This window comes from Sceloporus occidentalis, unplaced genomic scaffold, assembly GCF_023333645.1.
Source record: "Sceloporus occidentalis isolate IW3139 unplaced genomic scaffold, rSceOcc1.0.p SCAF_199, whole genome shotgun sequence".
Lineage (NCBI taxonomy): Eukaryota > Metazoa > Chordata > Lepidosauria > Squamata > Phrynosomatidae > Sceloporus > Sceloporus occidentalis.
Window position 1 is genome coordinate 328,235 of NW_028317179.1, and position 27,144 is coordinate 355,378.

The 27,144-nt window shown below is 43.4% G+C and overlaps 1 protein-coding gene across 2 annotated transcripts in view; it reads right to left on the reverse strand.

Annotated features, from left to right (window-relative positions):
* The window catches only part of LOC149278149 (protein cornichon homolog 3), a 32,662-nt gene extending 6,745 nt beyond the window's left edge, over positions 1 to 25,917 (reverse strand). The window contains exons 1-3 of one of the 2 annotated variants that reach the window (XM_089502256.1): positions 25,837 to 25,917; positions 5,925 to 5,993; positions 3,917 to 3,964 (exon numbers count right to left, since the gene is read on the reverse strand). In XM_089502256.1, the coding sequence (XP_089358382.1) occupies positions 3,917 to 3,964; positions 5,925 to 5,993; positions 25,837 to 25,917 (198 nt within the window). The remainder of the gene's footprint in view (positions 1 to 3,916; positions 3,965 to 5,924; positions 5,994 to 25,836) is intronic. The other variant, XM_089502257.1, reaches the window with a different exon arrangement.
* Positions 25,918 to 27,144: the final 1,227 nt, after the last annotated feature.

A 27,144-nucleotide genomic window follows, 5' to 3' on the forward strand; every position in this document is an offset into this window, starting at 1 on the left:
CTGTGAATGTTTGGATGATGTACTCAATATGGACAAGAACACTACAATAATTTTTGTTATAAGTTAAAACAGATTGTGTTTGTTCATTATTGTAACAAATGTATCCATTAATGCTGGTAATTCCAAAGGTGGTAAATACTTTTTCTAGCCACTGTATATATTAACCTGGTAGACATAGCTGTTTCCCATATCATACCCACGCACACTCATCCATCGTGCACTCGGTGACGGTGACTTCTTATCTGCTGGGGCCATACCTACCCCTGGCACATCATGTATTAAATATTGATGACCTGTCAGAGCCGTGATACATTCTAAGCATGGTTTATGTAAGATGCTCCACATTCTAATAATATATAGTCATGAATAAACCATGAATTATTCTCACCTCCACCTTATTTCTGGATTTCGAGCTGCATTCATTAAAAAATCCTACTTCTAATATAATCCAAACAAAAATCTAAATATTTCCCAAATGCAGCTGCATAACAGTTTACTTTTCAGTGTAATTAGCAGAAAGCAGGGCTTTTTTAACAGAGGGCTCAGAGGTCTCTCCATACCCGTGATCATTAGCTGGATATGTCTTTGCGCATGGACCAGACTTTGTGAAACCCGCTATATATATTTCCCCTGCAGGGCCAAATTAACCTGTGAATACTTACGGAGCGCTGAATTATAGCGGGATATATAGCCCTGGTATATTTCAGACTTCTAGCTATCCCATTGTATGCAATGAGTGGATATCGCAATTAACCCTTTGGTGGTAGTTTGGTATTGTTATATCGCTATGTTCATGTAGTATATTTACATTCCATTATCACTGGATAAATTTTATAGGTGCTGTTCCACTAGCATGTTAAACAAAAACCCTCAGTAAATCTGTCATTTTATTATTTCATTTAAATGTTTAGTGATTTGTATTTTTTTTATATCTGTACTTGCTTTTCCATCACATGACAAAGTTTTCCCTGAAAATATGAATATCAATGAAGCTAAATTTTGCATGTGCTGTACCATGTAACATAGAAACATTGAATTTGACAGCAGATCAGCCCCATTCGGCCCAGGTAGGGTTTCTACATAGGAATATTATTGAAATAATAATTGTACAGCGCTACGGAATATGATGGCGCTGTATAAATGGATAAATAATAAACGTGTGATATATTTTGGAACAAAAACAAAAACAGACCGTGCCGAACGCACGGGGAATCGGGGATCTCTCTCTTTTCTTCGGGGCTATTAGTGCTATAACTGTAAATGTCAGGCATGCATCTGTTCTAAAGAGAGGTGAGGATAATGACTGCCACAATTAAAGAATTACAGAATAATTAACACGTTTATAATAAGCCGCCTGCTCCTGTTAAAACAACATTTAAACACATTAGGCTTTTTCTTAACATTTTTTATTTTACAAAAAAACAAAAGAGCAAATTACCCGATGTACGCACATCGTATATAAATATGTACGTACGGCAAATATATAGATACATACGGACCTGTATGTAGGATTTTCCTACTCTGTTTGCCCCCATGTGCATTGGCAGGTAGGAGACGTGTTTGGTCTATGTTTGTCATTTGATCAGTGGCTTTGAAAGGTTTCATCAATAGAAACACAGATACTTTTGTTTTTACTGTTTCCAGGGCAACAAGGTATCATTAAGAGCTTTTATGTCACATGACAATTGGGTATGCCCAACAAAATTATAAATATTTGCATAATTTAAAAAACATGACTATTTAATAAATTATATATATATATCTAAAATATAAGTATATATTATAGAAAAATATGTTGTAATATAATTTCTCTGTTTCTTTTGTTCTAGCAAATTCCCCAGTTCATTGACATCAATAAATCTCCAAAATTCCCTATTGAGCTTCGTTTCTCTCAGCTATCCACAAAGTGAGGTTCAAGTCCTGCGCCGGTATGTTGGGGGGCGCCTAATGCATGTAAATATCCGAAAATGGAGGCATGTGCATAAAATAAACAATTTACTCAATAGACTGCAGCAAAAATAAATACACATGTATTAAGGTAAATTCAATAAAAACATACATTTTAATATTTCATATTTAATTTCAGATCCTTATTTGGCATTAAGGATATATCCGATCTACTTACGTCCTAACGTCTGTTACGCTATTTCCAGCATACTACTCTATGCACTAAATTTAGTATTTTTAATTATAGTGACGCGGGTACATACGGATAATGTTTTGTGTTTAAAAAAAAAAAAAAAAAAATAATCAAAATCTACTATTGTAGCGCGATAATCCTGCAGCAGGAAGAACACCCGTGGTTTCTGATTGCTACAATTGGATGTGATGTATATATAAACCGTTCTACTTCTGCGTTATTTGAAATACAGCATTAATTAGAGCACCGTGTTTGGCTTCCAATACATCTACGCGCGATACCCGTATCCTTTTATCATTAGAGGATTTGTGACCGCCCAAGGATTCTGTAATATAATCCCAGAGCATCTCGGTAATCATCAAGTTTTATTTATGGTTAAACTGGGGCGCTGAATTTACTTTAAGCATCGAGTTGTGCTTATATTCAGGTCGGAAAGAGAAAGAAATCAGATATTAGGCCGTATCCGTATTTCCAGCAGAGCAGTAAATTAATTTGGATTGCGTCGAAAAGAGCCCTTTACCATGGAGAAGGCGTCCACCTAAAAAAGTCATGCACTAATCCTATGAGATTTAAAGGGCAATTTTGGGGCAAAATCACTGATGTCCGACATTCCTCCCAAACATGGAGGCATAAGTGGAGTTATTAAGGCCAAAGTATTTAATGAAACACAATGATAATAACCGCATTACCAAGATATCTCAGACTAATACCATTAATAAAAAGACAGACTTGGGTAACTAAGTGAGTAAGGCAGTATGTCATTGCATAGTTTTTTTAAGGCAGACTTGGGTAACTAGGTGAGTAAGGCAGTATGTCATTGCATAGTTTTTTTAAACGGAAGCGCTCGTTAACGGCTTCAAGAGCTTTTTAAAGCTAAATTAACGGCAAAATAAGCACTATGCTCATAACCAATATTTGAAGCAGAATCGATTGATATGGTCCATATGGACTTTTATTCGTCGGAGAGCCCCTTGAGATTTGAGACAATAGATCTATTATATGCAAACCACCCATTGCCTGCTCCTTTCCCACCAACCGGGTAAAAATCAGACCAGAACTAGAACTAAAAAAATCTTTTTGATATAAATAATTATTCTACATACTAAAGAGGCATTCGCCCATTTCTTAGAACATTTCTTCAGACTCACAAATGGAGCTCGGTAATTAAAACCACATTTTGTATCCTAACAGGAGGTTAACATCACTTTATAAAATGATTCCGGTCACAGTACGTTGGATCCTTGATGAAAGGGGAAATTTGTGGTTATCGGATTCGATCGGGGAGACCTCCGTAATTAAATTTGGTGAGAACCCTTGCAAAATCTGAAGTGTCCCATAGAAACGGCAATTTACACACATTCGACATTTGGGTGCTTTTTCTGCAATCTATGCTCCTGGCCACTTGGCCACTTGGAAACTGGTGATTTGAACCCTTGCATTCTAGAAATCCTAATCTAGAAAATCCTTGTCTATATTATTTTGGCGTAAGGGTTGGTAAATATGGCGTGGAATTTTATTGGCAGCGCTTGACCATCGTGACGGCACCCCCCCATGGCAGCAGGCACCCTGACCACTAGGTATGCCACTGGTGGCTACTGAAAGTCTTTGGGAAAACAATAGTAATATTGGAACTTAAAGCCAGACAGGCAAATAATTTATAATATAAAGAGTAAAAATAACAATAAATGGTGTTTTCTTCCAAAATAAAATATGTTTTGAATCCCAAATGAGTTGCACAACCCAGGACCTGCTGAATATGACAAACCTGACACTTACCTTTCGGAGCAGAAAGCAAATTCTTTCAATATTTCTAAGGCGTTCCCGCTGTTTAAAAAAAAAAAAAGAAAAATAATACTCATAGTAAATAACGTCCACCTGACAAGGAAGCCGCAAGACTCTCAAAAGACATTTTAAATCGGGAGCTGGATCTCTATTGCGACGAGCACTCTGCCAGCATAATGTGCGATGATTTCATCTGAATAATCGCACACCATAAAATTTAAAAAGGGACCTGATCATAAAAGTACAGGAGTGATTTTAGGGGAAAAAAAATATAATTTGCTATGTGTTAGAGGGTATTCTGAATATTAAATGCAGACAGTAAACCATTTATCAAAAAGTAGTGAAGTGGAATAATTTTGAAGTGTATTTTGGAATAATGCATCACTCAGCTCCCACATCTTTGTAAATGCATACGTTTCCACCATTAGAAAGGCTTCATCAACAAGCTATTTAATAACTTATCCCCCCTGGGAGGGGCATATTGGGAGGTGTCTAATACCCCGTCACACGCATTACGTTGGAGGAGTGTGTAGAGGGGTATTGGGGACTGGGAGGGGTGGAATTGGCATTGGGGATGGACACCAGGGGGCAAATAGGGATAAGCTGTTGGGAGAGAGGACAGAGGTGTATGGGACTTAGGGGGCAGAGGGGTATAGACACTGGGTGGCCACTTACACATACACAGTCATCCTAACACACACTCACACTAACACATACGTCGTCCAGCACACTCATGCTAACACACACTTCCTCCAACACACTCTGTCTCCACAAAGCTTTAAGAAATTTGGGGCAACCCTCTAGGCCAGGCCGCCCCCGAAGGAAATGGACAATGTGGGGTATGGACGTTGAGGTGGGACAGCAGATGGACAATGAAGGAAAGAGGGTTAGAGGATAGGGAATGTACACTGGAGTGGAGAACCAAACATTCTTATGGTGGCTCTTCATTATCAGTTGGTCAGTAGTGACGCTACCAGCCAATATAATGTGTGACCCGGACTGGACTGGACATTTAAATGGGCCCTAATATTTTACGGCCAGCAGCCAATAAATGTAACTGTAAGGGACCATATAACACTTGCCCACTGGACGTTGCTTGGTTTGCCAGATAGCCAGCTGACATTTAATCGACAACTTATCCCCAATAAAATGCAATAAACCCGGTGGATCAGATGCAGAACTTCATAAGGTAGGTTCTCCCAGCTCATACATTTGCATGAAAAACCATACCCAAGACTATTCAGGAGAGACCTTCAATGACAATGTTATTTACCATCAACCGTTAGCCTGGTTTTATATTATTTTGTATTTTATAATATTTTGTATATTATATTAGTGATGCATAAGAAACAGAATCACAATGATCTAGCAGAGCAGATTAACGCAATTTATCCTATAAAACACAGAATGTGAATATTTAGAACAAAATTTTCCTTTGGTTAGTTTACAATGTATATATCTTCCCAGACCCCGCGAATGCGTTCAAAAAGAGATACTTGTTGCCAAAAACAGCAGCGGAGTGTTTGATCCTTGGCTATTTAATAAATCCACAGACATCATTCATATGGCAAATAGTGATTTTTCTCAGCCTGGCACAGAAGGATTGAGGGAGTTTGATAATCAGGAGAAGTATGAATTTTTAAATAGCAATCAAGGCCAAACGAGATCCAAGCCACATGGGATAATAAATTGGCCCCGTCTACAGCTTAGTCACATCATTACTAACCGGATCGCACAGAAAGTGCTTAGCGTTGTTTTAAATATTTTAGTTTACTGAAAGGGTGGTAGATAAATGGAACAGCCTCCCAGCAGAAGTGGTAGAGGGTAATACAGTGAGGGCATTTAAACATGCGTGGGATAGGCATACGGCTCCGGAATCTAAGACGAGACCAACGACTGATTAAGCTTTGAGTCTTTACAGAAAACGGGCAGACTAGACGGGGGCCGGATGGGGCCGATCTGCCGGCAGAGTCTATGTATGTAAGCGATCATGGTTACTTACCGCATGCGCAGGGTTACATTGATCTATCGGGCTTTTGAAGTCTGTTCTTAATTCATCAAAGGCAATTATCTGCAAAAAAAAGAGAAATGATTAAAAGGAGAGCTAAATGATGCGTTTTTTGTCTGCTCAGCAAAGGACTTTATATTTTAGGAACAAGACTATTTTAACAAAGTCAACTATTCATCAAGTCACTATAGCTAATTGAATACATAATAATGAGAAGAGAGGAGCGGAGAGACCTCGGGGTACTTTCAATTATTTAATTAATAAAAAATAATAATAAAGGTGTCGGAGCTCCCGTCTGAAGCAGCCAATCAGTGGCAGGAAAAAGCTCTCCCATTGAATTCAATGAGCTGTTCATTTGTCTTTTTATGTTTAAATACATGTTTCCGTGCATATGTTTTTTTAGCCCGGTTGTATTTAAATTTAAACCCCTTCCGGGCCGTTTCTGTAGATTTTCATTTCATTAAATGAGTTTTTTTCCTTATGGGCTGTATTGACAGATATTTTAAGGTTACATTAAAAAAGTTTGGGATACCGAATTACTATAATTTAATAATGATTCGTATGAGTTAAACCAAAGGTTTGGGCATTAATATAAAAACAACATCAAAGGACCCAATTATTGCATTTCTTACAGTTAAATAGTAATCATAATGGGTTGAAAAGGACTCTGAGGATGAAACGTATTACACCCCGCTCCGGTCAAAACTCGGGAGAGTTCCCAGCTATTGGCATCTTCCCTGGTCCCACCATAGGGTTGTTTGGATATGTAATATGACTAGAATTTTGTAAATAATAAGAAATAGGATTAATTCTGAACAAAATTTGAAGTTTAAGGATCTGGCGTATATTATTTCTTTCTTTTCAGTATCTCTATGCATTGACATTGACAGAAGACCCTATTATAAGCCCTGGACTCGGTGTTCCAGAAGTGAGATTATTATCGGTGTTGTTTTATATGTATAGATGAACAAATAGTGAAGATCCACTTCCCTGCCGCATTCTTTGCGAAAACGCTGGAAAATTAAACCGGGTAATGAATAAAATCCTTACTCGGCTCCTTAAAGGGGGCGGCTTGCTGCGTCTGACGGCCCCGCTACAGAAGAAGATATATATTGAAGAACTCCGCGAGTCACACTAACCCTCTGTGAGTCCTTTAATATGTACTTACCTGAGGAAGAAGGCGCAGTTGCCCTTTTCGTCCGCGGTTCGACGGTTCTTCTCACAGATTGGCTGCTTGAGCTGCCAATCAAAGACAGGAAAGTGCTCCCATTGAAATCAGCAGGAGGCCTTTCCGTGCAAGATGTAGTCTTGAGGTTCTAAGTGCTTCCTTGCACTCACCGACCCCATATGCACCAAGGGAGACTCGCCAGGCCAAAACTATCGGCGGGCTACCCTGTTGGACCTCCTCGGGGGGGGGTCCCAAAAGCACCTTGGGCTTTAAACGACCTCAACCTTAACCCACAGACACAGTGTTTACCTCTCTCACAGGTACCACACTTGAGTTAAGCCAAAAAAAAGGCTGAGAAGTGAATTGATAGCTATTTATATATCTGTGCTGGGAATTTAGAAGAATGCTGTTTATTTAGACAGTTTCTGCTGTTTCTGTGCACATTATCGGGGCTTTTAGGGCAGTAAAACGCTGCGATACCCTCATACCCAGCAAACATTCTGAGCTCCTACAAAAGAGGGGCATCAGAGGAGGAAAGAGGGGCATCAGAGGAGGATTCAGATCGAATTGAGTCCCAAAGAGTGGCTGGATCTCCTAAACAGGGATACTTGGGAGATATGGCAAAATATATGGATTTGGATAACTTTCAAATCATCCTGTATCATTCTACCTGAAGGCATTCGTTACTCATCCAACCATTCATAAAACCGTTTTCCTGTTATTTCTACTCTAAAGAGTCGATATCGCTGACAGCTTCCTGCCATTTCTAAGAAGTTCAGCCCTCCGGTTGTCTCCCAGCTGTCTCAATGCGCATTAAACCCAGAACACATCCGCATTTGTGACGAAGAACTGAAAATGACGAGTCCTGCCCTGCCCGGTTACTCCAATACTCCACGAGGGTTCTGACTTCTGCCATCAAGGAAGCTCATTGCCCCATTTACCATGTAAGAGCTCCGCATAATCTTTATGCCAGTACCTGTAATAGCAACAGGTGCTATCAATGCTTAAATGGGTGAGATTATACTTTTTGTAAAAATTATTTTAAGAATTTGAGAAATAATTTCACATTCACATTCTGGGATCTCAATGTTTCTTTTTCAGATCCATTTAGTTTTTGGTTAATGGTCTGGAAAATAATTAAAATGTTTTTGTTTACTGAGAGAAGAAAGGGGGGGTATGTAGACATATATATATATATATATATATATATATATATTGCTGCGGAAACGTATTTGCTCCCTTCCTGATTTCTCCCATTTTTGCTTATTTGTCACATTTAAATGTTGCCCAAATGTGAAAAAGTATTTGCCCCCTTAGTTACTAAATCCACCAAATGTAATTGATAATTTGGTTGAATTTCCCCCGATTATCGCCGGCCCTGCTGAATCTCAACATCAATTACACAGAACAGTGGCCGGCTGACCCCAAAGAGTGCATCGTCGCCTCATCCAGGGGGTCACAAAAGGCACCAGAGCAACATGTAAAGAGCCGTCAGGGGTCTCGTTTGAGACCCCTACGAAGCCACAATAAGAAAGAAACTGAAGAAAAATACCATCCATGTAAGAAAAACCACTGCTTACCAAAAAAAACACAAAAACTATTTAAAAAATTGTTATGTCCCAGTATGTGTCTCCCCAAAATATCCCATGCATATTTAAATGCCCTCACTGTATTAACCTCTGTATTAATGTAAAAAGTTCCTTACATCACATCTAAGCCTCCGACCCTCTTGTTTTAGATTTTGACCTTGTTTGTAGGTCCTCATTTGAAATATCGTATGGTAATCGTTTCGATATTTGTTGGGGGGGAAGAGAAGGGAATAAAAATGGCCTTTTTTATTTCTTTCCATTCTTTCCTTCTTCTCACAGAAGGCTCTCTGCTTAATTCTGTCTGATTGTAATAAATACGTCATCAGTTTATGTCGACCTGACGGCAGAGCTTAAACCCAGCGCGGCTCGGGAAATGGGAAGCGTAAATCTCACGGACGCGGGAATAATGCGACCTCTGAGTTTTATCCACCGTCCGCCATCAGACAGGAGAACCGTTTCTTATACGGGACATCATTGGCGTAAAATACAGTATGTACAAAAAAAAACCTGCGACGGACAGCCACACATCGCAGAGAATATACATTACATAAAAACCTCGAACCTGCCGGCAGATCGGCCCCCATTCGGCCCCCCGTCTAGTCGCCCGTTTCTCCTGCTGTAAAGACTCAAACCTTAATCAGTCGTCGGTCTCGTCTTAGATCCAGGAGCCGGATGTCTGTCCCATGCGTGTCCCATGCGTGTCATATATTTTGGAGGCTTTATGAGGGGCCGAATCGCGCTCAATGTTTTAACGGACCGCAGCGGCTTACAGGGGAATCCTGCTGTCCTCCGGTCAGTCAGAAGTCGCGGCGTCTCGCGATTCCAGATGCCGCCGGCAGGAGTTGCAGGGAATGGGTAATAAGTAACGGGACAGGGTGGTGAAAATAAACCCGTGGAGAGAATCGACGAACGTAAAGGAGCAAACAGATGTATAAAACGCCTTCACTTCCCGGGAAAGCCGGGAGCTCGCTCCGGCCAACGGATTAGCAGGCAGAGGTAGGGCGAGATGTTGAAGAGGGGTGCAGGTGGTATCGTCTCAATATATTTACCTCTTCAACGTATATTTACCTCTTCGACGTGCTCTGGAATGGGAATATTCTTTGGATACCACTGTCTTTGTTCCACCCTTATGACTGTCTGATGGTGAAAGCCCCCCTCGGACATTGCCCATTAGTTGGTTGGACAGATGTCTGGCACGGCTATTAGCTGGCCTCCAACTTCAACCACCTATATATATTTCAGGCAAAAACTAAATGGTCAAGTGGATGACGCACGTTACTATACATAGATGGCACGGTCCATCAAAATTGATAGGTAGAGAGAAATGCATCTTGCGTCCGAGAATTGAACCAAACCACAAAATTCCGAACCTAACCGCAAAGAATTAAAGAGCTATGTGCTCCATGTCGAGGACCTCATGCTTAGTGGTTTAGAGTCCCTGTCTGGATTCAGCTAAGTAATAAAGTACAAATACATCTTGTATTTCTCCCGAGGAAGCCGTTTATTTATACGGCGAAACGCGTTGAGATTCTTTTTATTATTTGTTTTTTATGCTGCATGAAGTCTCCTGGATCTTGACCTTGCCTTGGACGTCTGGTCTCGGGATTTTCATACTTTACTGCTGATTTTGCATAACACATTTGAGTTATGCCACCTGTTTTGTAAGTTGTCACGGTCAGGACTACTTGCCAAGCCGTGACTGTGTGGAGGGCGTGGGCATGAAGGGGTTAATAGCACCAGGCCTCTGGATTTACTAACTTGTCCCCTTAACAAGGCATAAGCTATACCAAATTAACCCCCAAATCCTGCCTGTATCCCCCCAGGTAGTCTGCCACCACTCACGATTTTGATACCGGATTCGTGAGAAATCCGAATTAGAACCTTTATCTCTATATATATATCAACCCACCCCGGGCAACTAACATATATATATATATATATATCCTGTAAAACTTAATAACAATATGGTAACGTGTTATCGTCTCTTAGGGTTTGTGGATATCGATACTAGAGCCCAAAGACAGACTTGGATTATGAATATTTTAATAACAAAAAGACAAAGATTACACAGTGCCAGAATTACAAAAACAAGACATACAAAATAAAAGTAAAACAGCAAACAGTTCTTAAAAACAATGGGACTTAAACACAGGACCCTCACTCACGAGTTTCTCCAATAAGCCGGCCTGTGGGAACTCCTTAAGTCCAGATGGATTTTTACGATGTTGTTCCGATCAGAGTATATCATGGAGTTCTGCTTTGAGGTCGCTGCTTTGTCCCTAAATCAGACTTTTGCAAGCAAACGCCCCTCTGACCACATGACTGATTATATGACACCATCCCCAAGAATCGGGTCCCATCTTTGATGTGCCAATAAGTTATGGTGGGGTAAAGGTGATGGAAACCCCCCACTTAAGATAGGAATGGAATTCCTATAACTCAGGGTCCTTATCTGTTAGGCCATGAATCACCACAGGGGTCCTTTGGGAAGATGACACCTCTAGCCAGAACAGATACAGAGGGCATTCACAAAGAAACACATTAAATTAACCTCAGATTAACTAATTGAATGCTTAAACAAAGAAACTAACCACCTCTGCTGGGTTACCCTTCCATGCATCCACTACGTTATATGAGTTAATCATGACACCTCCCCCTTTAAGATGGTGGACAGAGGAGGTCAGCACACGCTGATCTACTATGTCTGCCTAAATCCTAGTCTCCCCCTGACAAGACAAACTGTCAGCACGGGACTCCATCTGAGCAACTTGCTAAACTTCCCATCTACTCTATCTGCCTGAAGAGAAGGGTTGTGATAGATTATAACAGTGAAGTCACAACCATACAAGCATGGCCGTAACTCCTGCAAAGCACACGCCATAGCTAAGCACTCTCTGCCAACCCTTGAATAAGCCTCTTCCTTTGGCGATAACTTACTCGGATGTTTTAAGGCCTCATCCATTTGTTTCTCTGCCCTGCTTAGGATAGCTAAACGCTGCCCATTCCCAAGCAAGACAGCAAACGGGTGTCCATTGTCCTGGGCTTCCTGTGTGGATCCCAGGCTCTTGGCTTCACCTACACTCACAGGGCGAGGGGTTTCTTGCTGACTGGTCAATGTAGCTGTCTTTTCATCAACCTTTACTATATTATCCTCTGTAGCTGTTGCCCCAGCATCTTGCTGGTATGCCACTACAGCTACAGGGGAAATATTCTGCCCCTCACACTGCCCACTCAGTGAACACACAAAAGGGATATCAAGATGTGAATTTTCCTCCCCCTCCTCCTTATCTCCAGACTGTACAGCTTTAGGGGTCTTAGGCACCGTGGAGAAACTACCCCCTTCCTGCTTCTTAACCTCCAGCACTTTAAGAGTTAAATGAAGCATTTCCTCTGGAGCATGAAAGCAGGGTTTTGGCTGTTGACACACAGATACATCACATTCCATATATCTCTTGTTTTCCCTTTGAGGAAAGTCAGTAACATGAATATCCGCAGACACCCCTATATCATGTATACTTTCTCCTGCACCCAAACCTAAATACTCAGGTGCTGTAGGCACGGTTGGCCACACATCCCCAGTCCCCTTTAGTTTTTCAGGGATAATACCTTCTGGGCATACAACTTCTGAAGACACTTTGGCCGAAGTATCCCCAGCATGCCCGAATCCCTTGGCTACCTGATCACCCATAGTAACACTATGCTTTTCCGTATCAGGGGGCATTGAACCAGAAGAGCCACTACAGACTCCCTGTTCCTGAAACTCTGCCCCTCCAAAGGTCAAACCACACTTTTCCCCTAGAGCTTGCTCGCTAGGTGTGGTCCCTTGGTGCACATCCCCCTTCATCCCTTCAGGAGACAGGATCCTGGGTGCTGGTTCAGACAGGCATACCTCTACCTTCTGGGCTCCCTCCCAGCTACCCACTACTCCCAAAGTTTCAGACAGTACCTTAGGTTGGACAGGGCTCTCTACCAGCCCTCCAGGTTTGCAGGTTTCCTCAACTGGTGCATACTGGCAAACAAGTCGACCCAGATCCTTGCCCAGCAAAACATTAACAGGAATATCCTCGGATATCCCCACCTCCCGCAAACCCTTGCCCACACCCCAATCAAGGTACACACGTGCCACTGGCACTGCAGGGCGCACCCCGCCAATTCCATGGATGGACATGGTCTTCCCAGGGATAAGATCCTCCAACTTTACCATCTCAGGCCGCACCAGAGTGCAAGCAGCCCCCGTATCCCTGAGTCCCATAGTCACACGGCCACCTACAGTTACTCTTTGTAGGTTCTCTTCTTCATTCCCCTGAAACCTGGAAACAAACAAGACAGCTGGGTGTTCCCCAACTGTTACACACTGCAAATTGTCTCCTTGTGCCTCCTTTGGTCTAGCCACAAATAAAACAGGTGCAGCTCCCCCAGCTGTACCTCCATTTCCATTTGTCCATGGGGATGGTCTCTTAGAGGGGCAGGTGGCACTCAAGTGCCCAATCTGGTTACACCGATAACACCGGCGGGTATCCCCCTGGCCCGATGTGGCCCCTGCTCTTTTGGCTAGAAAAGGTGTGGGTGATGGTCTCCCTGCTGGCTTAGGAGTTGGTGGCTGGTAGGCTGCTCCTTTCCAGGTAGATGGTCCTTGTGATGCTTGTACCTGCTTGGTTGTTGGAGTACGGTTGTTGGCATAATCGTTAGCCAGATCTGCCGCCTCTGCCGTGGTTTTAGGTTTTCTGTCCAGAATCCACTCTCGGGCCTCCGGACTTCGTGTCCTCAGGAACTGCTCCAAAATCATCAGATCCTCCAGAGCCTCATATGTAGTAACTTGTAGGCCTCCAGTCCACTGCCGGAAAATAGTCCGAAGCTGTCCCGCATATTCGGTGCAACTGTCCGATGTAGCTTGCTGCATCTCTCGAAACTTTTTTCTGTAGAATTCAGGGGTGAGGTTAAAACTTTTTAACAAGGCAGATTTTATGGCCTCATAGTCCTGATCAACTTCCATTGGTAAGGAAGCAAACACATCCAGGGCTTTCCCCTTCAGACGTGGGGTTAAATACTTTCCCCACTCTTCCTTGGGCAGCTGGTACTGCCGGCACACTTTCTCAAATCCTCTCAAAAACACATCCAAGTCAGTGTCCTTTTCCAGCATTGGAAAGTGTTCCAGGCGAGGTCGGTTAGCATATCCATCTCCGTTAACTATGCTTTGGGGAGACGGACTATATTGCTTTAACCGTAGAAGTTCCAGCTGGTACCTCCGCTCAGCTTCTCGTTCAGCAGCTGCCCGCTCCGCAGCTCTCTCAGCAGCCTCCCTCTCTCTCTCTCTTTCCGCAGCCTCCCTCTCTCTCTCTCTTTCCGCAGCCTCCCTCTCTCTCTCTCTTTCCGCAGCCTCCCTCTCTCTCTCCTTGTACTGCAGAATCAGGTTGAACTTTAGCTGAGGATCCACGCTCCCCAGATCTTTTAGTGCCACTTGTAACTCAGAGTCCATTATACTCAAGGCGTTAACTTTATCAGGAAAACATCCTTGATCCACAGGCTCTTCCAAAATCACATCTGCTCCAATGGCCTGCTCTGCACAGAGTTTATCATATTCCAGGAGATCCAAAATCAGCTGCTCTTTGCTTTTGCCAAAAATTTATATATTCCTTTCTTGACAAACCAGCTCCAGAGATTCTTTTGGCTGTCGTCGATATGCCTCCATAATGCAGTATGGTAGAGAAAAATAAAAGGGAGAGGAACGAACTGTTTTGCACTGTATGTCTGTAATTAGGCACTGAGTAATGTCTTTGGGAAATTACACAAAACCCATGTAATTTCTTCTAGTACTAAAATCACCAAACCGGGCAATATAAATAGCACTAAAAAACTCTAGATATCCCACCACTGCCACCAAGTTTGTCACGGTCAGGACTACTTGCCAAGCCGTGACTGTGTGGAGGGCGTGGGCATGAAGGGGTTAATAGCACCAGGCCTCTGGATTTACTAACTTGTCCCCTTAACAAGGCATAAGCTATACCAAATTAACCCCCAAATCCTGCCTGTATCCCCCCAGGTAGTCTGCCACCACTCACGATTTTGATACCGGATTCGTGAGAAATCCGAATTAGAACCTTTATCTCTATATATATATCAACCCACCCCGGGCAACTAACATATATATATATATATATATATATATATATATATATATATATATATATATATATCCTGTAAAACTTAATAACAATATGGTAACGTGTTATCCTCTCTTAGGGTTTGTGGATATCGATACTAGAGCCCAAAGACAGACTTGGATTATGAATATTTTAATAACAAAAAGACAAAGATTACACAGTGCCAGAATTACAAAAACAAGACATACAAAATAAAAGTAAAACAGCAAACAGTTCTTAAAAACAATAGGACTTAAACACAGGACCCTCACTCACGAGTTTCTCCAATAAGTAGGCCTGTGGGAACTCCTTAAGTCCAGATGGATTCTTACGATGTTGTTCCGATCAGAGTATATCATGGAGTTCTGCTTTGAGGTCGCTGCTTTGTCCCTAAATCAGACTTTTGCAAACAAACGCCCCTCTGACCACATGACTGATTATATGACACCATCCCCAAGAATCGGGTCCCATCTTTGATGTGCCAATAAGTTATGGTGGGGTAAAGGTGATGGAAACCCCCCACTTAACATAGGAATGGAATTCCTATAACTCAGGGTCCTTATCTGTTAGGCCATGAATCACCACAGGGGTCCTTTGGGAAGATGACACCTCTAGCCAGAACAGATACAGAGGGCATTCACAAAGAAACACATTAAATTAACCTCAGATTAACTAATTGAATGCTTAAACAAAGAAACTAACCACCTCTGCTGGGTTACCCTTCCATGCATCCACTACGTTATATGAGTTAATCATGACATAAGTATTTTACCTCTTCTATTAAAATTTGGATACAATATACTGCACCATTTGGGTTTCTGCCTATATATTTCCAGATCATAAGAAGAATTCAAGCCATTTGGTCCTTTTCTGATGAGCTTCCCATATTGCTACACTTGTGAGTGCACTATACATCTACACTATTAAGTGTATTTTTACTACTGCACTATTGTTGTTGTTTTTGTTTTTTTCAACATGTCCTTGCGCCCCAATCCTGTGAAGTTTACCTTGTATTGAACATTTGCCAGGAGTTTTTTTTCTTTTAGGAGCTGCAGAACGTGTAGGAGAAATATATATATATATTTTTTTTTATATTCTTTACACTTTATATTTATTTCACTCTGGTTCACGAAACTGGTGATTATTAGCTGTATATTAAGTAATAAAGTAAGGCCTGATCCCATTGGTTTACTGTTTAATGCATATATTTTAATTTTTGTTTTGTATTACATAGAAAAATAAGAACATAGAACCTTCCGGCAGATCGGCCCTATTCGGCCCCTATCTAGTCTCACGTTTTTCCTGCTGTAAAGATTCAAACCTTAATCAGTGGTTGGTCTCGTCTTAGATTCAGGAGCCGTATGTCTATCCCACGCGTGTTAAGTTCCCTGATGGGATTCCGTTCCACTTATCCTCCACCTTCTCAGTAAAGTAAAACGAACCACATTACATCTAAACCTCTGACCCTCTTTATCCATTAGTAACCGCGATAATATATAGTCATTTTGCTTTTTACTTGAGCATTTATGATAATTGCTAACCTTTAGAACTTTTATACTAAGGACAAAATTACAAGCTGTTCGGGTGAATTCTGGATTTTCTCTGCATTTTCCCCAAACGACAAACACCAGCCCGTGGTCTGCCTGAAATCGGGGGGCGCGGAGATCTCTCCCCTTTGGACACCTGATGGCGGACGCTTGGACTTAATATGCATTACGCACCTTTGACATATCACAAACACCTCATCGACTACAGATTTTTTTTGCACTATTTTTACATTCTTCAGTGAGATTGTAGCAATTAAGGTCTTAAGGCCAGCCATCTAATTATACGTGTGGCCGTGGCTGCCAGTGAAGCTGCAGGAGTGAAATAGACGGTTGCGGCCACACGCATAATCACCATACCTGGGAACTTTTGGCCTCGGGCTATCCGGAGCCATCCCTTGTTAAAATGAAAATGTATACATAAATGTGTATGTTGGCATGAATATATAAGTGTATATGAGCATGAATGTGTATATGAGCATGAATGTGTATTTGAGCATGAATGTGTATGTGCACTTCTATAAGCGTTTGTGTGTGTGAGCATTGATGTGTAAGTCTTTGTGTGTTAGCATGAATGTGTGTTTGGGGGCAAGATGCGCTGTGTAGCAATGGTGGGACAGGCAGGCTGTTTGGTGGCAAAGATGACACAGATAAGCTGTTTGGGGGCATATACAAGCTGTTTGGGGACAAAGATGGCACAACCAGGTTATTTAAGGGCACAGACAAGCTGTCTAGGGAAAAAATACATGCAGTTTGAGATGGCACAGGCAGGCAGTTTGGTTGCAAAGGGTACAAACTACCCCAATCCTATTCTTGCCCCTTCCTGCAGTGAGTTGCTTGCCCGTAATAGGTAAGGGTTAAAGGTGCTGTCCCACTTACTCAGCTAAATCTTAACTAAATGTAGCAAAAGAAACATCATTCCTGAACGCCCACATATTTCCCACAAATTGTTCTTTAATCTTGTAAAATGAAGTGTTATTCACAGTTCTTGTAGAGGACACTTATAATTGTCATGTGACAAAAACGCAGGAACTGATAGGTTGTTGCCATAGAGACTGAAAACTTGATAGAAAGTTGATTTTATGTGATTAAACTCTCAAAGGAAAGTTATAAAAAGGCAGATCTACTAAGATTTATTTGCTTGGCATATTAGAGAGGGCGAGTAATGCTGTTTGTGAGCGGACAGAGGTTTATAATTGTGCACAAAAGACTGCAGGTGGGCAGCATGTGGTCGGGGGCTTAACTAGAAGCCACTGGGCCCTGGTGACATCACCAAGCAACATGTGTCACCAAACAGCTTGTCAGTGCCACCTAAGTCCCCAAACAGCCTATCTGTGCCATCTTTGTCCCTGAACAGCAGTTGTGTCTCTCTCCCTTCCGCATGTGATCCAGCATGCAGGAAATGGATGTGATGTCACTTCCTGCCTGCTGGATCAGACAGCATCCAGTGAGAAATTGCCACAGCTAGCAGCTTTTAAAGGGGCATTCGTTGGGGTCGCCCACCCCCCTAGAGTGGCGGGCCCAGTGGCAGTTGCGACCCCTGTGGCCATGATTGTTTGCCCCTGCGTGTGGTTGAAGACAATAGCATTGTACAATTCTTTGGTTTGTTCTCAACAATTACTAGCCCACAATTACAAAGTGGCCAATGAGGCAGCTCTTTAGAGAGGAAAATCCATTAAAAAAATAGAATTTATATGTTAAAAGTGTTGGGGTATTTCATCTGTGGCGTGTGTAGGAGCCTTTCCTATAACAGACAGTTTTAATGGCAAAGCTGAGAGTTTTATTCACATTCGAGAAACTATCATTGGGAATTCTGACACACCACGTAATCTTCTATATATATCCCGAGCTGTCACTTATGTACATTATAGAGAACCTTCACATACATATCAAACATGCTCTTACATTCGTAGGAACAATAGTCCCTCTTTCCTCCCCTGATTCCCCTCTTTTCTAGGAGCTCAGAATGTTTTCTGGGTATGAGGGTATCGCAGGGCTCTACTGCCCTAAAAGCCCCAATAATTTGTATAGAAACATGTTTATATATTTTTTACAAAAATCTATACAGTTTGTTTTTTGTAAACATTCAGTTACATAAATAGCTAGCAATGAGTCACAGAGTCACGTTATCGCTGCACAAGCTGCTGGCGTTCCACAAATAAATCTATTGTAATGTAAAAAAAAAAAGTCATTAAAATCCTGCCCCCCTAGCAACATCTCTAACCATATCCCCTAAAACAAAAGTGCCCTCCGCCAGCTCAGTACCCCTAGGTACAGCTATGTAACCGGTTTGTGCGTCCGGTCCCTGCGCATGCACAGAAGCACCTTGCTATTTTTGTAATACGGTCCCTTTTATGATAATAGATTCCCTGATAACAGATTCCAGAATTATTGTTCCAAATGGGGTAACCCATAGCCGACCACCCCCTTTTATGCAATTTATTTGCTATTTAAAGCAAAAATAACATAAGGACGGGCTGCCCCTGGCTCAGAATAGTGGGAGTTGTAGTCCGTGGGGGCTGTATACCCGGAGGGCCGGGATGTGATGTTTCCTCTAAACATGTCAGGCTTTACGCGATTGCGTTTTATTTCTGAATTTCCCCCAGCTGTCCTTTTAAATATATCCGGTCTTTTCTCCCTGCGCCCCGAGTCACAGTGGAGCCATAATCCTGTCCGCTCTCATCTACAGCTCTGCCTCTCATGCTTTGTCTGTAACGTTCTGCAAGCTGCCTCCGAATTACAAAAAAATAAAAAATAAACTTGATTTTCTTCCATGAACGGCTTTATTTTTGTAATTTTCTTATTAAAAAAAAAATTTATAGAATGAAAACTAAGGGAAGAATTGTATTAAAAGCCATATAATACCCCCCCCCCCTATTTTAAAGTGTTGAGAAAAATAAATTATTATTTTTATTTTATTTATTACTATTATTGTTATTATTACTATTAATATATTTTCTAAAGTACTGAGATATATTTTTAAAGAGATATCACTATAAAAATTATAAAAAAAAATAAATATGAAAATGAATACTGTATACAAATGAGTCATTTAGATATTTTTTATGTATATGGGTCATTTTTTTGGAATTTTAATGCCTTAATTTTAACGGGAGGGACAGCGCAAGGTGGGGTTAAAATATTAAATGTGCTGAGCCGGGGTGTATTTGTTAACTTTTTTAGGGAACGCTAGGTGAGAATTTTTAGAATAAGCCCTTTATTAATAGTATCAAGGACTGCTTTCCTGCAAGCCTGTGATTTAAATACTATACCTCCCAAGTATCCCCAATAAGGAGGGACAGTCCCAGTTTGGAGCCCAGATCCCCCTGTCCATTTTTTCTTCCACTAATGTCTCATTTCTAGGAGGATTCTGTCCATAGAAGTGAAGACTGAGGACCTGAAAGCTTAAGTAACTTTACATCTTCTTCTTTGTTGGCCCAATAAAAGTTATGAACTTCAACTAGAGGCTCCACTGTAGGAGGAACCCAAGTCTTCTCTACCTTCCAGTTCCACGGAGAAGCCGGGATTGGGGGGCAGGCTATTTTGGGGGTTCTGTGAATGGGCTAATTTCCACTAAATTCTGAGTAGGCGTACTCTGGGAATTGCCCAAACATCTCTCTAGATTGTAAGCTCCTGTGAGCAGGGCCCTCCTCACCTGTTGTCTCTGTTAGTCAATTTGTTATGTTACATACTACTTGTTATGTCCTGTCTACCCATTGTACAGCGCTACGGAATTGGATGGCGCTATATAAAAAAATAAAAATAATAATAATTATAATCTTCTTCCAACGTGAGAGAATTTGACCCTTAAAGTCTCTAATTGAATATCCTGATGTAAAATGCTCCGTCTTGTGATTATTTCCAGTCCTTACAGAACAGATCCCTTCAAGAGCAGCCATGATGAAGATTGAAGCAAACTACAATCAAGGCGCAGAGTAAAATTCAATACTGAGAGTGTGGTTTATAAGTGGAACAGTCTCCCAGCAGAAGTGGTAGAGCTTACTACAGCGAGGGAATGTAAACATGCATGGGATAGACATACGGCTCCTGAATCTAAGACGAGACCAACGACCGATTAAGGTTTGAGTCTTTACAGCAGGAGAATCGGGCAGACTAGACGGTGGGCCGAATGGGGCCGTTCCGCCGGCAGGTTCTATGTTAGTAACGGCAATCAAAACAAGAACCAATAGCATGGAATTAGAATACATGTCTGGCTAAAGTAGATCCATAAGGTTAGAAGACTTTAGTAGAAGGATTACTTTGGGGTTAATCTTCACGGAATAGGGTCTTCCAAATCATACAAGAATCGTTTATCTGAACGGCCGAGGCCATGTTGGTAATTTGTTGAAGTTGGCGGGACGCTACTTTTTGTCATCATGGCCATCCCTGTTACTTCACATCAAATGAAACGGACTTGCCAAGAGGCTATGGGGACGCCGAATTATCCATCACTCCAAATACTCAAATACTCCGATGAGAACTTTGCATTATTAATTACAAATGGTTTCGCCGGCCAGGCTGGGGACGGAATAACGGCTGGAGATCCGGAGATGAGCCAGCGCCCAGAACACATGCGCGACCGCTCGGCACCGATGGACAACTGATCTCTCTTCGGCTGCTGCGGTCTTATATAAAAACGTTTTATTCTAAATTGGTCAGTTTCCTTTGTGGGATCTCGTAGCAAGTTCTCCTGTATGAATTAACAACACGGCTAAGTCCAGGTCCGAGGTGGCAACCGTGCTGGTATTAACTCTTGCGGTGCCAGAAAGGAGAGGGGCCAATACTTTAAGCATGCTGGTCAGTTTCTTTACAGGTTCTGCACATTCTCATCTCCCCCTCCCAGAGAACTAAAACCGGGGAACGCTTGGCAAGGCTTAAAGATCCTGCCTGAGATCCAGCATATGTGTATGTTGTACTTGTAATTCCACATATAGCCACTGGGGGCAGTAGAGTAACAGGGTTTTTATATACAGATACTTACTCGCTGTCTCCTGACCAGCAGTGACCCGTTTGGGTGGCCTAGTGACATCATAGTGACATTTACATAAAAAATACCAAACTAAAGTGGGCAAATCACCTTTTCACCATCATTGAACATACTTCTCACATTATCCTGAACACGTATTAGAGGAATATTCGATTTCTACCCTAAAATCCCTTCCAATCTCATTTCTCCCTACAGTGAAACTTTCAGAAGCTTCCCAAAGGGGAGGAAAAAAAAAAAAGTCTTTCCAATCCAATTACAAGCAGTAAAGACGACTGCTCCTGTGGCACACAGACAGGTCAAATGCATTGGTTATTCCAGCGACATACTTATCTTCGGTGCGGTCCTAGGTCTGACCCAGTCACCGTCCATACTGGGATATGATGTCACAGCACTTTGTAACGTGCGATACAGAGGCTGTGCCGGCTAGACCAGAGATCTCCCTTGTAACCAGCCCAGTGAGGAGAGGTGCCCCCCCACCAGCCCTACTGCCCTAGACCCTGGTTTAACCCAGAGTCTCCTGGTGAAGTCCTACTTCCTTGGGTCTCCGGGTCAGTATCTACTTTCTCCAGGCAGGGGAGCAGCATTTGGCCACGCCCACCCTCCACCCATGTTCCACCTACTCCCTCTCATTTTCACCTTGCCCTTTTCCCTCCCACTAAAGGTTGCCTTTGGATAGCTCCACCCCTTCATGAAACCACACCCCCAGAAAAAAAAGGGAGAGAACTAGGTGGCCTCCCAAGTATGATCTGAAATGAACGGTGCATAAAAGTGATGAATTTTAGCTAAAGAAATAATAAGTTATCCTTGTAAAGGAAACATTGTGTCTGTTACACATCTGCGGAATCATTCCATTGACGAGGAGATGCCCCGGTGCTGTTCGCTCTGGGGCATTTAATCAGCCTGTCACTCAGTACATGAATGACACAAACAGGTCATCGGCGGCTGCTGGTCTCAGGCCCAGTTTTCTGTATTTGCCATGAAATATTATTTTATTATTTTTTTTTTAATGTTTCTCTTTATATTAATTGAAATACCAGAACGCTGTTACTTTAATTGGCTTAATAAGTCCATGTATTAATTAAGGTTAATTTATGCATGTTTCATGCAAAACGATAACAAATACTGTATACTGTAGCCTGGAATAATGTTTTTTAGTCCATTTATATTAATTACTGACTTTTAAGGTAACCTTAATTTCAAAGAGCCCCGTTGAGTTCAGCAATGGTATGGTCCAGCTCTCAAATTGTGGAGCAGGTCAGGTTGTAGAAGGATAATTGGTGTCAAACCTGATTTTTAAAGATTTCAAAAAAAAACCCCAAGAAATCTTTGTAATTATCCATTAAAAAAATACATATTGCATACATTTTGATTGCAAGTGGATAATGGGAATTGTAGTCTGGTAATTGAAAAATGCATGGGATAGGCATGGAAGACAAATAAGGTTTGAGTTTTCTATAGCAGGAATAAAGTTCTCATCTGCCGTCAAACTCTATATTTCCATGGAAAACAGTTTACTAAATGTGTCTGGAGCGTATGCGCTGATGTTTAAAGGGTTAATATTTAAACCCGAACTCTATTTACGGACAGAGCTTAGTAACAGACGGGTTCCGATTCCGCCTCTGCCTGGTGACGGATGCCTCTCTGTCCAGGGTATATAAAGAATATCGAAGAAGAAGAAGAAAAGCCGAAGGCCGCCGCGGGGCGGAATAAATGTCACTTATTTCCCGAGGCTTTGCTGAGAGAATGGGGGCAGATTTCAGATCTTGCTCTTCTAGATACCGTCGATGACAGGTTTACGTTGACTGTGGGATCAGTCTGCTAACGCACACGCTTTATATTAAATTAAAACGAGACGGTGGTAGATAAGTGGAACAGCCTCCCAGCAGAAGTGGTAGAGGCTAATACAGTGAGGAAATTGGCCAGCCAAGCATTTTGGGGGTGGAAGTCACAGCAGATAAAGGCTTTTAGTAAAACAAAATATATTTTAAGAGCTCAGCGCACTAAGTTCCTGCCATTTATAGGGAGGGAGTTGGTGAGGAGGGCTATGGAGCTATGGCCCCTGCGCTGCTCTGATCTGAAAGCTACTACTAGTCTTATTTCTAGCCAGTAGGAATCTAAGATATCTACAGTAAGTCTGGACTTACCCATGACTGGATCCTTTCTGGGTGGATCCTTTGGGAATTCTATACTAGACCTTATATATTTATATATATATATATATATATATATATATATATGCTGTATATATATATAAATTATTTTAGTAGGGCTTGGTACATTGTGATGTATATATATATATATAACCCCTATATAACAGCACCAGAGAGATCTCCCTCATTGGCAAATAATGCTCCCTTATCACATCCCGATATGTAGGCTCATAAATCTACCTGCAGTCCCTCCATCGCAGGAAAAACACGCGTCTTCACAAACAAAAGTGCATTCCGCGGAGCCATGAATTTATAATAAGGCAACCCGTATGGAATCCGCTCGCTATACGAAAAACTACCCTCTGAGAGTGAAAGTCCATTTAAAGGACCGTATGCCTTTTATCCGCAGTGCAACGTGAATCCACCTCCCGTGACACCCCACAGAGGCAACCGTGCCACCCCACAGAGAGCCCAGGGCAACCGCTCCACCCCACAAATAGCCCAGGGCAACCATGCCACCACACAGATAGCCCAGGGCAACCGTGCCACATCCACAGATAGCCCAGGGCAACCGTGCCACCCCACAGAGAGCCCAGGGCAACCGTGCCAGCCCACAAATAGCCCAGGGCAACCATGCCACCACACAGATAGCCCCGGGCAACCGTGCCACATCCACAGAGAGCACACAGCAACCGTGCCACATCCACAGATAGCCCAGGGCAACCGTGCCACCACAAAGATAGTCCAGGGCAACCGTGCTACATCCACAGAGAGCCCAGGGCAACCGTGCGACCCCACAGATAGCCCAGGGTAACCGTGCCACATCCACAGATAACCCAGGGCAACCGTGCCACATCCACAGAGAGCCCGGGCAACCGTGCCACATCCACAGAGAGCCCAGGGCAACCTTGCCACCACACAGATAGCCCAGGGCAACCGTGCCACATCTACAGATAGCCCAGGGCACCGGTGCCACCTCCCTGAACATATGACACCTGGGCGAATATACTTTATAAATTCCGTGCATATTTCGCCCAAATGCCTCCTTCTTTGCAGAGCAGTCCCTTTAAGGTGTCTAGAACTGTACCCCACTTTGCATGTGATTTCACCCCACTGTGGGCTTAAAAAGCCTCCTTACAGCCCCCAAGTCCACACCATTAACCCCATATTACCCACACTGGTCTTCATTAAGTGAATGAGATCATAACGGGCTCTTTAATTGCTTACTGGAAAGTCAGGTCCGGTAATGGGGACACTGGAGGTCAATCTATATGTTACGGGGAGAGCGGGGCGAGTAAAGTGCTCCATCACTGTAACGGGAGCAGCTCGTTTAACCCTCTGGGGGCCAGGAGACTTTATTTTAACCCTCTGAGTGCCTAGGTTTTTTTTAAATTACTTTAACCCTCTGTGTGCCAGGGGGCTGTTTATTTTAACCCCCTGAGTGCCTAGGTTTCTATTATTATTTTAACCCTCTGAGGGCCTAGGTTGTTTTATTATTATTTTAACCCTCTGAGTGCCTAGGTTATTTTTATAAATTAACCCTCTGAACACCCGGAGAGTTTCCCATGCCTTGCACCGTTCTGTCTTCTCTTCGGGGAGGAATATCATAAGAATTCTTTAAAATGACCGAACTTTTCTGGAAATAACTGAATGGGGGCATCAGCCCTGATGGATGTTATTGAGGGGGCTGCAAAGCCCAAGTGCTAAATGTTGAGCAATCAGCAGGAACATTTTAAAGGTTGCCATGGAGACTGCATCACCTCTAGAACTTTGCCCCATAACTGGTCATTATTAAGATGTTCGTGCCCTGAGCTGGCAGGAGTAACTAATGGTGGAATAATGATTCCTTATTCAGCAAAATCTCTACAAAATCTTTACAACCCTGGAGCCCTCAATAACCACCCTCTGCAAGAATGATGACCGGCCCATGACTTGGGCAAGTGGCAATTGCCCCAGGGCCAGTTCCAGAACCTACAAGATGCTGTATAAAGTGAAGGTATGGCAATTAACTGACACTCCCATCATGCACATCCAGCACCTGTGTGGCTGGGGGTTAGGTGTCCCTGGTCACCATTCACTTTTATGCCACACAGATGCCTCTGTTAGCCACATGATGCCACAGAGGTGCCACCTGCCATCTTACTCAGGTCACCCCTACCTGAAACCACTGCCACTGATGCCCCCTGTTAGTGACAAGTCCAATCTATCTGCCCCTACTGCCTCTGGGACACCTGAGTCTCTTGATGCGCCGGATGGCTGCCTGGTGTGTTTGACCCCTTGGCGACACAGTATTGCCCATTTGCCCCTTTGCCAGCCCGTGTTACTCACATGCCATATGGCGAAGAAGATGAGCGCAGCGCACAGGACCAGAGACAGCATGTAGCAGAAGGCAGCGAACGTGAAGGCCATCGCAAACGAGTAGTCCGCCAGGGCAGCGGTGGTTATTTACCCCAGCAGGGGTAAGACAGATAGACGGAAGTGGAGATGCTTCAGGATGTGGCATGTACAGGGCGCGGGCAGTCCCAGTGCCCCCAGTCTGCAGTAGCCGGGCCAGCTCTGGACACAGCGGGACAGGGACAGGAGACAGGTCCGCGCTGCAACTTCCCGCCACACGAGTCCGGAGTCCGATCCTCCTGCGCAGCAACCGGTCTTCCACAGACTGCCTGACTCCGAGCTCTCCGCACTCTCACACCGAGAGGAGAGCGCACAGGACTGAGAGAGGCGGGGGTCTCACATGGATGAGTCTGAGAGGAGGGGGTCTCACATGGATGAGTCTGAGAGGAGGGGGTCTCACATGGATGAGTCTGAGAGGAGGGGGTCTCACATGGGTGTGTCTGAGAGGAGGGGGTCTCACATAGGTGTGTCTGAGAGGAGGGGGTCTCACATAGGTGTGTCTGAGAGGAGAGGGTCTCACATGGGTGTGTCTGAGAGGAGGGGGTCTCACATAGGTGTGTCTGAGAGGAGGGGGTCTCACATGGGTGTGTCTGAGAGGAGGGGGTCTCACATAGGTGTGTCTGAGAGGAGAGGGTCTCACATGGGTGTGTCTGAGAGGAGGGGGTCTCACATGGGTGTGTCTGAGAGGAGGGGGTCTCACCTGGGTGTGTCTGAGAGGAGGGGGGTCTCACATGGGTGTGTCCGAGAGGAGGGGGGTCTCACATGGGTGTGTCCGAGAGGAGGGGGTCTCACATGGGTGTGTCTGAGAGGAGGGGGTCTCACATGGGTGTGTCTGAGAGGAGGGGGTCTCACCTGGGTGTGTCTGAGAGGAGGGGGTCTCACATGGGTGTGTCTGAGAGGAGGGGGTTTCACATGGGTGTGTCTGAGAGGAGGGGGTTTCACATGGGTGTGTCTGAGAGGAGGGGGTTTCACATGGGTGTGTCTGAGAGGAGGGGGTCTCACATGGGTGTGTCTGAGAGGAGGGGGTCTCACATGGGTGTGTCTGAGAGGAGGGGGTCTCACATGGGTGTGTCTGAGAGGAGGGGGTTTCACATGGGGCGCAGAGATTTGGTATAATGGAGGGTAGAGCAGGTGGGGCTGTGAGAGGGGTATCTTTATAATGTATTCAGGGGTATATAATAGCCTTCTACCCCAAACCTTCCAATTCTGCCCAACAACCTCAATGTTCTCAGGGCAGGTACC